We start from the raw sequence: 17,633 nt of genomic DNA on the forward strand, positions 1-17,633 counted from the left end.
ATATATATATATATGAAAATAAAAAATAATAATATTGTAATTGACAATTTAAGTTTGCATTTTTGGTTCACGTAAATGTAACTAATTTATTAATTTATATATAGTTCTATTAAATCACACTATAAAATCTAAATTTATTGTATTAAAACATCATAACAGAATGTGTATGGTTCACTCAAATAACCCAAATAAATGTATTCATATATAAATTAAAAAAGTTAACTATATAAATAACAATCAATAAAAATATATATATATTATTTATTAACTTATTAATTTCATTTTTATATATTGCATTCAATTACATTAAAATTACATTAATAAAAATTTAAGCATTTTTAGATTCCCCAAATTTATTAATATTTTGTATGTATATTTTATTTAAATTTTCAGTTATATTCTTAATACATATAATTATTAATCACATTTTTGGGGGATTTTTGCATTCACCCAAATTATAAATATATTTATATTAAAAATTACATTTTCAGTTTTTAATAATATATTACAACACTGCATTTTTGGTGAACAAATCCTTTAACTGTAACAATAAGCTGCCTTCATTGTTAGCAGTGGCTTTCATATCCTCATATGTTCACCAAAGTCAGTTGTTACATCCTTATTTTGTATTTCTGTCTCTTCCTCAGCTTCCAGAGCCCATCATGCCCTTCCGTCTCTACAATAGTCTGATGGGTCTAGCGAAGGAAAGCCTGGCTGTAGTGGGTCCAGAGGGAGCCGAGACGGGCAAAGGGCCTGACCTGGTGGACCTCGGCCCTGAGACGGACCCTGAACTCTTGGCCCTCGTGGACAGACTCAAGAATCTCCTCAAAGAGCTGCCCAAACCAAATACCGCCACTCTGCGCTACATAGCGCGTCACCTGAGAAGGTGCAAAGCCTAGAATGGACTTCCTCACATTTCAGGGTTTATAGACTGACTCTGCCTAACTCTGTTTATTAAACACTGATTATTTGGTTACTGTCCCTCTGTTTTCAGGATTGCAGAACTGGAAGATGACAATAAGATGAGCCCGAGTAATCTGGGCATCGTGTTTGGCCCCTCACTGATGCGGCCCCGGCCCTCAGGGGCCACGGTGTCTCTGTCGTCTCTGGTGGATTACCCATATCAGGCTCGCATAGTGGAGACCCTCATTGTGTTTTATCCCGCCGTTTTCCATTCGGACTCCAGTCGGCCTGCATGCGCCAGCACCCCCCGCACACAGTCTCTACAGCAGGTTTGAGATTCATACACGGTAGATCAAATCTCTCATGTTGTGCAAACGGTGCGTTTTAATGGGAGGTTAACTGGTTAAACCGTTAATGCAGCACAGATGTGATGTTTTGGTCTGTGCAGGAAAGCAGCATTGATGGAGAAGAACACTGTTCGAATGATGAACGAGGAGTCGCAGATGAACCCGGCGCTGCAGAGTCCGACAAGTTAGAGGGCCATGGTATTACAGACTTTTATTCCTAATATTATTGGTTTATATTCTTCAGATGCATTGTGTATAAATTTAGATTTATTATCTTTAGATTTTTTAACGGTTTTAAATGTTATATATTTCATGTTTTATTTGAATTAATTCATATCAATTTATTCTTATTTAATATACATTTTATATAAATATTGTCCATTTCGAAATACCTTTATACTCAAGTTAATTTTTCACTTTCTTCATTTTGTTTGCCTTATTACACACACACACACAAAATATATTTTGTGAGACTTGTTATAGCACTTGCATATCATTGCTCTTTTGTTGATTTTGATTGCTTCCATTGTCCTCATTTGTAAGTTGCTTTGGATAAAAGCGTCTGCTAAATGACTGTGTATATATTTCAAATATTTTTAAAAAATGTTGTACTCATTTAGGTTTTTCATTTTATTTATTAGCCTTTCATATTAAATGTATTTAAAATGCATATTAATTTATATGAATATATTTATATATAAATAAATTAACCATTATTTTAATATTTTGAAATATTAGAAATTTTGTAGTTGTATGTTTTTCATTTTATTTTTCCCTTTTATATTCATATTTTTATCATAAATTGAATTATTGTTGTTGATATACAAATCCTCCAGTGAACTACAACAGACATACTGACTTCATAAGCATTACTGGACCAGTCTGTATGTGATGTACCGTCCAGCAGTTTCACTCGGTCTGATGATCTTAACAACCTGAAGAACATGCCACAATTTAACTTGATGTAATCAGGCTCTCAAAAAGTATATAACAATTTGGATATAGATTTATCGGCCAACATATCGGTTATCGGCTTTCAAAAATAAAGCATAATCGGTTAGCGGTATCGGCCAAAATTTTCATATCGGTGCATCCCTAAAAGAAACTCGTACAGGTTAAGAACAACTTGAGGGTGAGTAAATGGTGACGGTTTTCATTTGTGTAAACTATCCCTTCAACTGAAAAAAATATATAGTTGCCAAGGCAAGATCTCATTTTCATTTAACGTAACAAGAATTTAAATTTAAAAAAAAAACATTGAAAATATGAATAAAAACTATTACGGTATCATTGTTACTAACATAACAGTGCTATAAACTTCAACCAAAACTCAAAGGATACTACCGCGCCAGCAACTCGGTCACTTCCTCTTTAGTCATGACTATGTGCTCTGGAACAAGCTGAAGGAAATCAACTCATTATTATTGTGCAAATTACATTAATACATTACATTAATAAAAAAATGTTTTGGGGTATGTCACAGTTTACTTTATTTTGCTAGCCTCACTTGCATAAATGAACTATAGTGTCCTGCACCCACTAGTAAAAAAATATAAAAAATTATATCTGGTGTCTAAATTTTTGGTTCGACTGGACTATAAAAACACTGACAGCCAATCAGAATCAGCCTGACTGTAGGCCTGTCACAATAATCAATATATCGACTTATCGCGCAATATATGTACATGACCTCAATTTTTGGTGACGCAATATATCGCCCGTTATATTTACTTATGTCACCATATTTTGTACATTCCACTTGCGCCTGTGTCTTTTGCAGCTTCTCGTACTTAACCTGGTGTAGTCATGAGGTGCTAGTTCACATTTAAAACATGCTTCTCCAAAAAAAAAAAAAAAAGTTTCATCTGCAGATGTGGTCTTGTTTAGGGATCTGTGCCTTTGTGCATACAGACATCTGACTGCTGAGTAGTGATTGTGTTTTTCAGCAATAGTGTGCACCCTTCATTTACAGAGAAAAGAAGGTCAGGGAAAAATCTCCATTCAAGTTCTTTGTGCATTTTTCTTTTTTACTTTGCACTTTTTGTTAGAAAATGTTTATTTACTATTTATTCAGTTTTTTTTTTAAGGTATCTAATATTTTGATACTTAATTTCCATGATCTAAATTCTTAGAAATTAAAAGTTTGTTGTCATTTGGAAGTGAGTAGGCCTTCTCGCATTACTATGCTGTTACATAATGATTATATATTCAGTGGCATGAAATGGTCTTTAAAATAATATCGCTTATCGCAATTATTTCTGGGGCAATATATCGCACAACAAAAAGTTGTTATCGTGACCGGCCTACCTGACTGCGCATTTAATGCTGCAGACGACACGCATGAAGTGCGCTCTTACTGTCAGGTGGCGCAAACGCTGTAGGTACCGTTCTCTGTGAACGGCGTTTAAATGCAGCCCTCACCTCGTGTTCGGTGATGTTGATTAGAAGCTCCTGCTGAAGAAACTGCTCAAGTATGTACTTAGGCGCCATGTCTACCAGAGACTGAAATTTAAAAGACAAACACATAACTGAAGTGCCTTAATAGTTAATGCTCCTCTAAATGTAAGTGCATATGCGTGCAAGTGTCACCTGTTTGGCGGAGGGCGTCATGCCCATCTGGACTACAATGATGGCCCTGGTGATGTTTTCTTCTTGCATTCGCTGGCAATACATCTTTATGGTCTTGATGCCAACCTTTGGCTCCTCTGAAAGCAAGAGCACGGGTGGATATGATAAACCAAGCGTTCGTAACGGACGAGTTCAACAGGAGCTAGACTTGTTGCTGAAGATGCACATACCAGGGAAGAACACAAACATCTGGTCGGTCGGGTCGTCGTTGTGGGCGACCAGCACCGTGAGATCAGTTCGTCGCGGTCGACCTTCGCTGGGTTTGTCGCCAAACTGGCTTCTGAACTCATCCAGAGTCTGATCCAGTTCATCTTGCGTCACCAAATAACCCCGATCGTGACAAAGCTGAAAGATGAAGATGGATATCACAAGGACATAATAGCATATTTCGGTTATTTGGATGCGTACTGTATGTTAGGAGATCATAAATCATGAAACTCCTGCGGATCCGAATAAGCATCACAATAAACTGTCCACGCAGCATGTAAACGATTACATGGCCTTTAATTTACCTGCATTATAGTTTTTCTAATTTTCCATAGTCTGTATGTCTCTTCCTCGTCATCCATATCGCGCTATAAAGAGGACGATATTACGATCAAAACAGACCGCTGTATTCGACGCGTTTACTCCACGCTTGGGTCCCGTTGCTGCCGGCGCGTGTGTATGACGTCAGACGGTGCGCACTTTGATTTCGCATGTCCAAAATAATATCTTTTGTAGAAGCTTTTGCTATCCGCTTTCAACGAATAAAACGTGTTGTGTTGGTAATAGTAAAAAAAATACAATAAAAACAGCAAATTTAAAATAGGTGGTTAATAAGTAACAAATCATCTTTAAATTTGGATGCGTACTGTATGTTAGGAGATCATAAATCATGAAACTCCTGCGGATCCGAATAAGCATCACAATAAACTGTCCACGCAGCATGTAAACGATTACATGGCCTTTAATTTACCTGCATTATAGTTTTTCTAATTTTCCATAGTCTGTATGTCTCTTCCTCGTCATCCATATCGCGCTATAAAGAGGACGATATTACGATCAAAACAGACCGCTGTATTCGACGCGTTTACTCCACGCTTGGGTCCCGTTGCTGCCGGCGCGTGTGTATGACGTCAGACGGTGCGCACTTTGATTTCGCATGTCCAAAATAATATCTTTTGTAGAAGCTTTTGCTATCCGCTTTCAACGAATAAAATGTGTTGTGTTGGTAATAGTCAAAAAAATACAATAAAAACAGCAAATTTAAAATAGGTGGTTAATAAGTAACAAATCATCTTTAAAAAAGTATCGTTATTGATCTGGTTTGAAAACCAATAACATTCTAGAAGCGGTTCCGATTATCTGGCATTCCGTGTGGAAAGAAAGCGCGTGTGATTTGGTTCTTTCGAACAGTTCGTATCAAAGAACCGATTCACAAAAAGATTCCGTGGTTCCTTCGTCGACTCGTCTCTAATATTTAGAGCACATTACGTTCTTTAAACCTTTAAATAAAGCGTGAAGACACATATACGTTTTATTAATACATGGGAGTTTATTGTAATTTCACGGGTCATTACGAATCGTGGTGTTTACTTCACTTCACGAACGAATCGCTCTGTGTACCGGTTCAACTGATTCACTGAAGAGAACCGACTCAAAGGAAGGGTTCATTGAAGAGAAGCCTGTTATTTATTGGAAAGTTTTATGTCCATAAATGTAAATATACTAAATGTAAACCCCACTTTAACATCTTCAGACAAGAACTGAAGATGTATTTAAATACAATTTCAACGTCTGTTAACAAGAAAGCTATAAAAACATCTAGAATTTGTGCCATGTTTAAGATTTTTCCCTAATATACTTGTATTTCTATTTGTGTGGCTTTTTTTCTTCTTCTGTCCTTTTCTTAAGAATTTTTATATTATATTGTTTTTTTTCTGTGATGTTTTATCTATTAATCCTCAAGTGGTTTATTATTGATTGGTATTTAGTATGTTTTGTACGTACTGTAATCCTTGTTGTTTACTGCAATAAAAAAAAGGCCTTTATCCATCATGTTCAGTGCTTTATCGAGCAGTGGGATCATTGGTGCAATGGTATTGTAAAGTTAAATACTTCTGTAACTTTAACTTGCAAATCTGAATCGTATTACTTAATCGGGTAATTATGGGGTTATGTGCTGCATAATTACGGGGTATGCTAATGTTTTATCACCAGTTTACACAAGCAGTCCTAGTTTCAGTGTATTTAGGTCTTTGGTCTTTAGTCTTTGTGTCTCATTCTTCCATAACAGTAGTTCACTTCTTCCGTTAGCCTATATAAATAATGCACAACAATAATCTAATGTAATTTAAAAAAAATTTTAATGATCTTTTTATTGTTGTTGCATACATTAGAAGAAATTTGGTTTGATAAGATCTGCTTAGTAATAGACATTTTTTTCTTTGAAACATGTATTGGATAATTTTATATTTTTGTATCCATTACATATATTTTACAAAAGGATCATCTACAAAATTGTACTATTTATGATATTTTGATATTTCAAATAAATACTAGGCCTACTGCATTACATGTTACCTAAAAGAACATTACATAACCGTGGTAAGTGTCCAAAACTGGCCAAAATACTACTAAGGCAGCTAATTATGACATAAAGTTGAAATTATAGTTTAAAAAGTCAAATTATGATACAAAACTAAATGAAATTATGACGACAAATCGATTGAGATAAAATGTCAAAATTGTTGAAATTGTGAGGAAAATCATATTTATGACAAAAAATAATGACTTGCCTTTAGTCTTATGACATAATCTAAATTTCAAACTTTTATGCCATAATAATAGCTTTATATTTATTATAATTTTGACTTTCTCTCGTAATTATGACTTAGTGTGTCATAGTTTGGAATTTTTATGTCATTAATATTGGCTTTGTCTCATAATTATGACTTATTATCTCATAATTTAAACTTTTTTTCCTCAGAATTATGACTTGGTATATATTCATGACTATTTTATTGCAATTAGTGTGAGTCAAAACATTGTTTCATTTGTTATTAGCCTATTATTTCATTTCATAATATTTTTGTGGCGTGAATCTATTCCTGAAGGCAATGCCTAATTAATATCCAAATGAAATATCATGTGTTTGCCATTCTAATCCACTTTAGAAGCATTAACATTTATATAATGCATACATCAGCGACTTATCTGGTATGTGGACCAAGTGCCAACACACACATCAAGCTATCAGCTTTCTCAGTTGTGTAAGATTGTCACCCAGTGACCTTTGACCTCAATAGGAGTGACAGTCAAATACCCCACACGTAGACAAGCTTCAAGCCTGTAGTCAGCAAAAAATCAACCTATGAGGAAGAAACAGCCTCGGTGTCCAGTTAATATTTATTTGGAGCCCTATATATATGCGGGGCTTTCAGTGTTTGGAGAATTCGGCACTTTAAGAGGATTTGATCTAATACGCTGCCTGCCGTTTCAGCAGTTAGTACTGAAAGGCAGTCATGCGTTTCTTAGGGTCCGCTGTCGTTTTCTCCCTAGTGTTGCAGACAATGGTAAGAAATGCTCTTAAAAGCCCATTATTTTCAAATGTGTGAGTACCAGTTTTTCAGTTGCTTCTGGAATTTCAATATAAAGATTTGTATCTAATTACAAATTAGATTAGATTAGAATTACTCATGTTTGAAGGTGTTACTAACAGTGTTCTTATTCTTTACGTGTGTATATGTATTCAAATCACTCCTATTTGTTTACACCAGCATGTTTTTATTTTCAGTCTGCACCGCTAGAGGACTGGGAGTCGGCCAAATCCATTTATGAATTCACTGCCACGGATATAGATGGCAATGAAGCTTCCCTGGAAAAATACAGGTGAGCGATGGAAATCAGCATGTCATAAAACCTGTTTGTTCAAGTGTGAAAAACATCACAGTGGACTTGCAGTCTAGAGGAGTCGATGCTAGTTAGCAAAAGTCCGAGCCCGTCTGCAGATTTTGGGCTGTCGGAGTCGATATATTTCTATGGAAGCCCATTTCCACAACAACTTTGGCGAATCATAATTATGAGATAAAAAGTCATAATTATGACTTAGTAAGTCATAAAAACAATCTAAATTATGACATTAAAAAGTAAAAAATTACATACTAGAATATAATAGACAAAAATATGAAATTATTGCAAAAAACTTGAGATAAAATGTCAAATGACAAAAAGATTATGAGATAAAAAGTTGACACTTTTCTTTACTTGTCAATTATCTTTTTGTCTCATAATTTCAGCCATATATGTCAGAATTGTGACTTTATCTTATTTATTTGATCTTTTGACTTTTTGTTTCATAATTTGACCACATATATCAGAATTATGACTTTATCTCAATTTTGACTTTTTATCTCATAATGATGACTTAGTATTTTATAAATTCGATTTTGGTTCTCAGTTAGGACTCAAAATCTCATAATTTAGCATGTCATAGTTTAAAATTTTTGTCTTAATTATAGCTTTATCTCAGAATTTTGACTTTATCTCATTAAGTCATAATGTTGACTTTTAATCTCATAACTGTGTCTCTTAATTTTCACATTTTATGTCACAATTATGATTTACCAAAGCATGATTTGGCAGACACAGACTTCCATTGATTTCACAGAAAATTGTGTAATGTATGATGGGCACAGACTATGATTCTATCCAATCAGAGGATATCAAACATGTTTCATATTTTGAGATGATTTTAAAACACACAATGTTTTTATTAGTTTATTCACACATTTCTGCATAAGTCTGGTAGTGTGTTACAGTATCCTCAGTCTGTATGATTGTGTGACACATCATTGCTTTAGTGTCAATCAATTTGTAATTCTAACAAAACCTAATTTACTGTACACTTTAGGGGGAAAGTTGTCATCATCACTAATGTTGCCTCAAAGTGAGGCAAAACGCCGGTAAACTACTCTCAGTTTGCAGAAATGCACGCCAAGTACGCTGAGAGAGGTTTAAGCATCCTGGCCTTCCCATCCAACCAGTTTGGGCATCAGGTATGGGGGGCAAAAACTTTTTTAATGCTCTTAAAGCTAATAAATACTGTGATCTAATAATAAGTTTTTGTTCAGGAACCAGGAACAAATTCCCAAATCAAGGAATTCGCCGAGTCTTACAACGCACAGTTTGATATGTTCAGTAAGATTGACGTGAACGGCGACTCGGCGCACCCTCTGTGGAAGTGGCTGAAGGAACAACCAAATGGGAAAGGATTCCTTGGAAAGTGGGTTGCCAGATAATTTAACTTAGTTGACTTGTAAATTCGGTGGAAATAAATGCTTATTTGATATGGGCTAAGTAGATTCAATTGATAGTCCAGCCAAAAATGAAACGTATGTTACTCAATCTTCTGTGGAACTTAAAATAAGATATGCTGAAGAATGTTGGTAACCAAACAGTTTCTGTTCCCATTGACTCCCATTGTTTTATTGTCCATTTGTGACCCGGGAGCACAAAACCAGTCTTAAGTCGCTGGGGTATATTTGTAGAAATAGCCAAAAATACATTGTGGGTCAAAATTATTGATTTTTCTTTTATGCCAAAAATCATTAGGATATTAAGTAAAGATCATGTTCCATGAAGATATTTTGTAAATTTCCTACTGTAAATATATCAAAACTTCATCTTTGATTAGTAATATGCATTGCTAAGGACTTCATTTGGACAACTTTAAAGGCGATTTTCTCAATATTTTGATTTTTTTGCACCCTCAGATTCCAGATTTTCAAATAGTTGTATCTCGGCCAAATATTGTCCTGTCCTAACAAACCATACATCAATAGAAAGATTATTTATTCAGCTTTCAGATAATGTATAAATCTCAATTTCGAGAAATTGACACTTATGACTGGTTTTGTGGTCCAGGGTCACATATAATGAAAGGTAATGGGAACAGAACCGTTTGGTTACCAGCATTCTTCAGAATTATCTTCTTTTATGTTCAACAGAAGAAAGAGAGTCATGCAAGTTTGGACTCACACGAGTATAAGTAAATATGATAGAATTTTCATTTTTGGGTGAACTATCCCTTTAAAGGAAAAATTGCTGGTACTCAGGATGTAGATGAGTTTATTTGTTCATCAGAATGTAGCATTACATCACTTGCTCACCAATGGATCCTCTGCAGTGAATGGGTGCCGTCAGAATGAGCGTCCAAACAGCTGATAAAAACATCACCGTTTTCCACCCGACTCCAGTCCATCGATTAACGTCTTGTGCAAAAAGCTGCGTGTTTGTTAGAGAAAAGAAGTCCTTTATCCAAAATACCGCTTTCTCCAGTGAAAATGTCATCTCATCTGAATCAGGCGAGAAATCTGCACAGATCAAGCACCATTTAAAACGGTTCTAAACAAATATGTCTGTGGATTTTGAGGTGAGAGGACAACAGGGGATGGACTTTTTCACTTGACTGGACTGGAATTTTGGCCAGAAGCGATGGTTTAAAGTTAAAACATCCTAAAGATGGATTTGTTTATTACAAACACAAAGCTTTTTGCTTCACAAGATGTTAATTAATGGACTGCAGTTGCATGGATTACTTGTGGATTATTGTGATGTTTTTATCAGCTGTTTAGACTCTCATTCTGACGGCACCCATTCACTGCAGAGGATCCATTGGTGGGCAAGTGATGTAATGCTAAATTTCTCCAAATCTTGGATGGCCTGAGCATGGATACATTTTCATAAAATTTAAATTTTTGGGTGAACTATACCTTTAATAGAGCTGCGCTCTAAAAACTGTTTAAATATCTATTGACTGTTGTTTTAATTCCATTATAGTGGCATCAAATGGAATTTCACTAAGGTTTGTGCATTTTCCCTTTGAATTATGCTAATTATAAGCATATTATAAATTAAATCTTGTATTTTAAACACGAATACTTACCAATTATTAGTATGATTAAAAAAGTTTAATTTGCTATCAATTTTTGTGTTTTCTTTTCAGTTCCTTATTAACCGTGAAGGCCAGGTTGTGAAGAGATACTCCCCATTACAGGATCCAAGCGTAAGTTGTATTAATCTTTGATTGTATTTTAATCTGAGTCATAAACTAGGCCATGTTTAAGATTAGCTACAGTATCTAATTATCACAGTGACATTGGCACACAAAATATATTTTTTGGTAAATATGTCTCTTTTAGGTGGTGGAGAAGGATCTGCCTAAATATCTCTAAGGAGCATCATTAGCTGACTGCCAAATTACCGCACGCTGCCCTGCCGCCCCTCTTCATTCTCCCCGACTGACCGCTGGGTATCAGTGATGTCGTCTCATGGACTAATGATGGTTTGTTTGGAAACCCCTCTTGAGGAAAGAACAGACCTGATGCATTTGGCGTGCAACCCCTCCTGAGAGCATCATCAGTGGCCAGCATCAGTCCCCCGCTCCTTTAACTATACCCCTCTGCTTTGAAATTAAAATATGCACATTTATTTAGAACTAAACATGTTGTCATAGTGTAAAATTTCTTAATAAACGCAAAAAGATTAATTTTAACATTTGTTGATGTTTTGTTGATATCAGTGAGCCAACGTCATTTTTTTTATATATGGCTTTATTATTATTTTTAATTAATTTTTATTTCAGTTTTAGTCATTTGAGTACAAAAAGTTAAAAATATAAATTTTGCTATGGCAGTTAGCTGGAATAAAATAAGTAAATTTTTCTTTAAATTATCATTAGTTTAGTTAATGTTTATTTTATTTCAAGTATTTTTTTTAATGATTTTATTTTTAGTTAAACTATAATAACCCTGAAGTGAGCTTGAAATATTTTATATAATGATTGCCCAGGAAAACTGTAAAATCAACATTGATATAATAATATGAATAATTCTCATAATATTTATATTCTAAACACTCTATATGTACACACACAAAGAAATAATATTTGTTATTTATTATATATGCTCACTGCTTCATTTAGATTCAGATTCATTAAAGATTATTGTTATTTATCATTAATTAATATTTTGTAAGAACAACCTAACAGTGAAAACAACACTTTTGGGATTATATTATATTATATAAAAATGTACCAAATTTGAATTAAGTCGTGTATAGGAGAGTTAAGCCTTTCTTCCGACGTGTATTAATGAACATTCACCAACAGAGAGCAGCAGCAGCCTCATCCAAACACTCAGCAGCTCCTGTGTGTGCGTTTGGAAGTGCGATTCATCTTGACGAATCGACTCATTCGTTTCGGTTCAATGAACCAGTTCAAACAGTCAATTGTTTTGATAGTCATCATGTTCGTTTTCTTAATGACGGGAAAAGCTCGCTGTTTATCACTTTGGTTATATTTAATTAGATACTGTGTCAACATTGTGTTGTTTATTCAATGCGAAATTATACTTTTCGCCCAAATACCATTTGTTACAGTAACGCTGTAAAATGCTAAAGTTCGTGCAAGTAGCGTAAGATGCTTTCACAATATCTGTCGTAATTTCTTTCTTAATTTCTAGTAACAAGTATATGCTGACAAACAAACCGCAAAACCAGGGGGCTGTTTCATAAAACAAGTTTACCAAACAAGCCAGGCTTATTTCATTTATTCTGACTTGTTTTTAACCAAATCAACTGACAATAAGTCAGACTAAATTAATTAAACCTGGGGCCTGTACCATGAAGCCGGATTAGCTGGCTAGCCAGGTAAGTTTCAGTTTAGTTTGCACCAATCCTGGGTTTTAGGTACCATGAAAGTGGCTTGGCTTTTAGCGGCATTCATTGCATTAGTAACTTACACTCCACAGCTAACCTGCTCTGGGGCAGGATATGTTCTGGTTTAGAGATCTCAAAGTGAAATTTGACCAATCAGCTTCAAGCAAAGTAACACATGTCTGACGCAATAAAGCCACTCCCCCAGTTTCTCTTACTCAAATTAAAGGACAAGGCATCTGATTGGCTGTTCATTACTGATGTCACTCTTTCATGTGCACGAGCTCCATTAACTCAGGATCAAGCCTGAGTTGACAGAGAAAGTTGATGATGAGCTTCATGGTACCAACAAAGCCGGATTGGACTGGTTTGGTTTTGTCAACTGAAAACTAATCCTGTAACCCTGAGTTTGTTCAGCCACCATCATGGTACAGGCCCCTGGCTTATTTGCAGTGCTGGGAAGGTTACTTTGGAAATGTAATAGGTTACAGATTACAATAACAAGTTACCCTATCTAAAATGTAATGTGTAATGTAACTATTTCTATTACTTTAATAAAGTAATGTAACTTGAATACATTTTGATAACTTTTCAAAATTTCTAATGTTTCCAACTGTTAATTATTTTCAAACATGTAAACCAGGAAGGGTTAACCTTACAGTATCATTACTGTCAGACTTTCGAAATCCTTCATCATTTAAATTTATCACTTCATCACTTGAGATTACAGTAATTTAATTTTAGAGCACAGCCACCACAAAATAAAAAAAAAAATCAATCTGTTAAATACAGATTTAAAATCATAACAAGAAATAGTTCAATAGCTATTATACTGTTTTTGAAGCCATATCTTTGCATAGTAATGACACAAAGTAAAAACACTGGCATCTAACAATGCCCTTGAAAAAATAGTTAATTAAAAAAAATAAAGCAGATACATAAACACAAATAGGATTGAATAATGTGTCCTATTCTGTGTCCTAAACTCAAAAATAAATCCAATAAATCTCTCTCGCTGTGTGTGTGTGTGTGTGTGTGTGTGTGTGTGTGTGTGTGTGTGTGCATGTGTGTGTGTCTGTGTGTGTGTGTGTGTGTGTCTGTGTGTGTGTGTGTGTCTGTGTGTGTGTGCGTGTGTGTGTGTGTGTGTGTGTGTGTGTGTGTGTGTCTGTGTGTGTGTGTGTGTGTGTGTGTGTGTGTGTGTGTGAAAATGCAGATGTAACCCCCTTTGTAATCGTTAATATTTTCATAAGTAGACTAACTGTAATTTAATTACACATTTTTTCTCGTAACTGTAACTGATTACAATTACATTTATTTTGTAATTAAATTACGTAATAAAGTTACATGTAACTAGTTACTACCCAACACTGTTTATTTGGTAAACTTGCTTATTTGGTCAAGCAGGCCCCAGCTCAAAAAGATTTGCGAGTCTCCTGGCGAATCGGTTCAATTCAATCTGTTCAAACGAACGATTCCTCCGCGAATCGAACATCCCTATCATGTGCATGACAGCTCAGAGGAGAGCAGGAGGACCACGACGCGCAGGGACAGTCCTCAATCTCCCACCTTATTTTTGTCAGCTAGTAACATTCATATACACTGAGAGGAAAAGCTGTGTATGTTTTGAAATATTGGCGAGCATCGGTTGACAGCGCTCTCGCTCGGAGGATTCATCCCGGGATATTGAATGGAAGCGGCGGCTGAAGGGGCGGCCAGCCTGTCTGAGGCCGGGGATGGGAGTCCGTTATCCGGGGCAGCAGCATCCGAGGACGCGGGGACGGGGGACGGCATGGACTGGGGTAACCAACAACTTGGGTTTGATTCGAAAGAAGGTGTTAAGAAAGGTTCATGCAATCTCATCTGATTGATTCATAGGTGGTTGGGATTCACATGGATAGAGCTAGCAAAACTAGCATTCATGCATGGGTTTGAACACTGATGCATGAGATTTATCATACAAGCATCAGATTATTAGGGTTCACGTGCTGCCAGAGTCAGTGTGCATTAATGCATATATAGTTTTATGGGCATATTGTCAGGAGGATGGTGTGACAACGAGGTTCAAACCAGATTTAGCGAGCTAGCCATCAGCAGGGACACTGGGCAGATGACAGATGGGATGGTGGGGGTTTCAGGTGAGAAACGGGGTAAAGGGTGTATTACATTTGTTTAGGATAAATGCCATCAAATATGCCAATTAAATGCATAAAGGATGACATTAGATGACATTACAATAATGTTTTGATTTGTAAAGGATTCCTTAGATCAGTCAAATAGGTCTTTACTTTTATGCATGTGTGGTGCAAGTTCTCATTGTTTTGAATATTTGTAATATTCAAACACGAGCCATTTTTCTTTCTTTAGTTATTAGAGTGTGTGCAATTGCTTGGTAAGTCTTAGAAAAATATTGTAACACTAATATGACTACTATATAAACACTAATATAACACTAAAATGTGCCGTGGTAATACAATGGGCGTAATATTTTCATTTGAATAATTTCTAGTTATTAATCATGGTAAAACATAATATTTTATTCATTTTTATAATGACAAATAATAAATAAGAATGAAGAAAAAATTATTTGGTCGTTTGTACTTTTTTGTTGTTGTTGTTAGTGCAGAATCTTAAATATTTTATGAATTTACATCATAATCTTTTTTGGTAACAGTTTACGTGAAGCCTTTATATTAAAAGTATTTTTTAAATGTTTTAATTATGCACCTTATAATGCATTGTATGATCTCATGAATAATTTTAACGTCAGTTATTGTACATTATAATAGTTATATATTTATCATTACACCTTTAGAAACTATAATGCATTAAAACATTTGACAAACAACCAATTGCAGATCGAACAAGGAATCTGCAAATATCATAATGGCTTTTAATTTTGGCTACAATTATTTATGAAAATATATAATGTTACATTAGTACATTACATGTACAAGTACATCATGAATGCTTTTATAATGCATCATACATGAAGACTTGAAGTAAAGCCGCCTAAACTTAAATAAAAATAATAATAATAATAAATAAAATCATTAAGTTTTCTGTTTATTTCATGGTTTAAAGTTGATTATTTAACTATGATATATTAAAAAAGAAGCCTTGTGCTTGATTGATATATGATGGTAATTTCAGATTTTCACTTCCATAACAGTTACTGGATCTATCAAATACACTCTTGTTTCTGCCTCTAAGAGACCGTTTTTTTTCTCCCCAGTTCTCCAGTTGTGTTTTTTCTTCTTTTAATTAGTCGCGTATCTGTGTGTGAGGTGTCAGTGATCGCATTCACATGCATGATATGCTGATAACCAAAAATCGCCTTATTCTGCAAACCCGAGAAGCTACAGTTCAAATGATCAGTTTTTACTCTTTACACACAAAACCAACTATGACCTTTTCATGACAAAAAAAGTTAGTTTTCTTGGGTTATTAAACATAATCAGTGTAAGATTATACTTGTAAACCCACTTTATGAGATTTATTAAAGAGCACAAAATGTGATCCACTCCATAAAGTGCCTGTGTTCAGTATGTACTTAAGATTGACCTTTCTCCAGCTCATTGTTGACAAGATTTGTTCTTTTGCATATGCGTGGAGGCTTTGCAAACTGCATTGTGGTTACTGTTTTTCAAAGACATAAATGTCAACGCGATTGGCCTGTAGTAAATGCCACATACTGTCTTGCGCTTATCATCTACTTTTTAATCACTAAAACTGCATCCAAACAGGGACGGTTCACTCCCTGAATTCCCCTGGCGCTGGCGTCTCCTGCCTCGGCATCCTCCTGTTTTCATTGGTTTGCTCCCCGGCGTCTCCCGTGTAGATTTGTGTGGGAAAACATGCTGATTGTTGAGCACGCAATCACATGACACATGTCTCACGGTGGTTTGAGTCATTTTCACACCTGGAGTAACGTTTGGAGTAACTCATCCACCCATTATGTTCATAAAATTTGATTCAATTTTGGTGAGTCACAGGTAGGCCTGGGCGATAAAACGGTATCGATATTTATCGACGGTACACCTTCTTCGATAACGATAGAAAAAATGTTCGATATAGTCACATGCTATGAGTGATGCAGACAGCACACACAAACACGAGCACGAACATGCTGAATTGAGTGCTGTGCCTGCCTGTGATGAGGAGATTTTGAATAAAAAATGAATATTAGTCAAATTTAAAATAAACCTTTGCATTTGAATGTTAGGTGTGCATCAGGGAGCGTCATCAGTGGCGCGCAAGATGCGGTAATGATGTAAGTGACGTTGTAGTTTAATGTTTTGTTAGTCTAGCTCACGAGACGAGCAGTTTCTGCATTATTCATTCAAAATATTAGAGAAATATAGAAGCTGAATGCGAAGAAGATCTTGATTAGGTTAAAACCGAAACCAAGCCATTCACACAGATGCATATTCAGCGCATTTTTTATACGGACAAATATGACTGCTGCACTCACGTCTCACACAAGAGATGTAGGCATGCAAAGTTAAAACAGTTTAAACATTTAGAAAACACGTCACGAATTTGTGGAGGTTTACTCCTTTTCACTGCGTCTCATATGTTTTTAAATGCAATCTGTGTGATGGGCGCTGCGGTTCTTTGGATTAAGCAATGCATAAATACGTGATGCTGTTTTGTTCATAATTGTTTATGTAATTTATGAAATTATATTTGATTTTTATGAGTTAATTTAGACGTAATGCACATTTTTTTTATAGAGTTACTTCCTTGCGTTGACAATTTAAATGTGCTGCATTATTTTGCTCATTGCGCCCACCTGTGGCCTCGGGAGACAAGACAAAATTTTCCTTAAGACCTATTTAATCTGCATATAAAACATTAGAAATGAGATATTTCATTTTATTTTGTGTTTGATTGTTAAAACAACAAATATTTGTTGTTTGTCTCAATAAATTGGGTTAATTTAAAAATACAGTAGTTAAATAAAAAAAAAAATTCTATTGCTCTTTGTTTTAAAAAAGGTTATAAAAATGTCAATAATTATCGATACCGAACGATATGAAACATTATATCGTTGATAAA

At 35.0% G+C, this 17,633-nt stretch overlaps 2 protein-coding genes and 1 pseudogene across 2 annotated transcripts in view; 2 read left to right on the forward strand and 1 right to left on the reverse strand.

Annotated features, from left to right (window-relative positions):
* Positions 1 to 1,471, forward strand: part of arhgap45b (Rho GTPase activating protein 45b) — a 21,033-nt gene extending 19,562 nt beyond the window's left edge. The window contains exons 20-22 of the mRNA XM_016282273.1: positions 648 to 886; positions 995 to 1,232; positions 1,352 to 1,471. Of these exons, the coding sequence (XP_016137759.1) occupies positions 648 to 886; positions 995 to 1,232; positions 1,352 to 1,471 (597 nt within the window). The remainder of the gene's footprint in view (positions 1 to 647; positions 887 to 994; positions 1,233 to 1,351) is intronic.
* A 1,086-nt stretch (positions 1,472 to 2,557) lies between these two features.
* On the reverse strand, positions 2,558 to 4,561 carry LOC107592678 (DNA-directed RNA polymerases I, II, and III subunit RPABC1-like). The gene is made up of 5 exons (XM_016282219.1): positions 4,391 to 4,561; positions 4,049 to 4,223; positions 3,840 to 3,955; positions 3,672 to 3,752; positions 2,558 to 2,650 (listed from the first exon to the last, which is right to left on the reverse strand). Exons 1-5 carry the CDS (start codon positions 4,445 to 4,447, stop codon positions 2,591 to 2,593), a joined length of 489 nt encoding a protein of 162 aa, XP_016137705.1. The 5' UTR covers positions 4,448 to 4,561; the 3' UTR covers positions 2,558 to 2,590.
* Positions 4,562 to 7,297: 2,736 nt separating this feature from the next.
* LOC107592740 (phospholipid hydroperoxide glutathione peroxidase, mitochondrial-like) lies at positions 7,298 to 11,412 on the forward strand (annotated as a pseudogene).
* The last annotated feature ends 6,221 nt before the right edge of the window (positions 11,413 to 17,633 follow it).

The sequence above is a fragment of the Sinocyclocheilus grahami genome, unplaced genomic scaffold, assembly GCF_001515645.1.
Source record: "Sinocyclocheilus grahami isolate Dianchi unplaced genomic scaffold, SAMN03320097.WGS_v1.1 scaffold157.1, whole genome shotgun sequence".
In the NCBI taxonomy this organism is placed as follows: domain Eukaryota; kingdom Metazoa; phylum Chordata; class Actinopteri; order Cypriniformes; family Cyprinidae; genus Sinocyclocheilus; species Sinocyclocheilus grahami.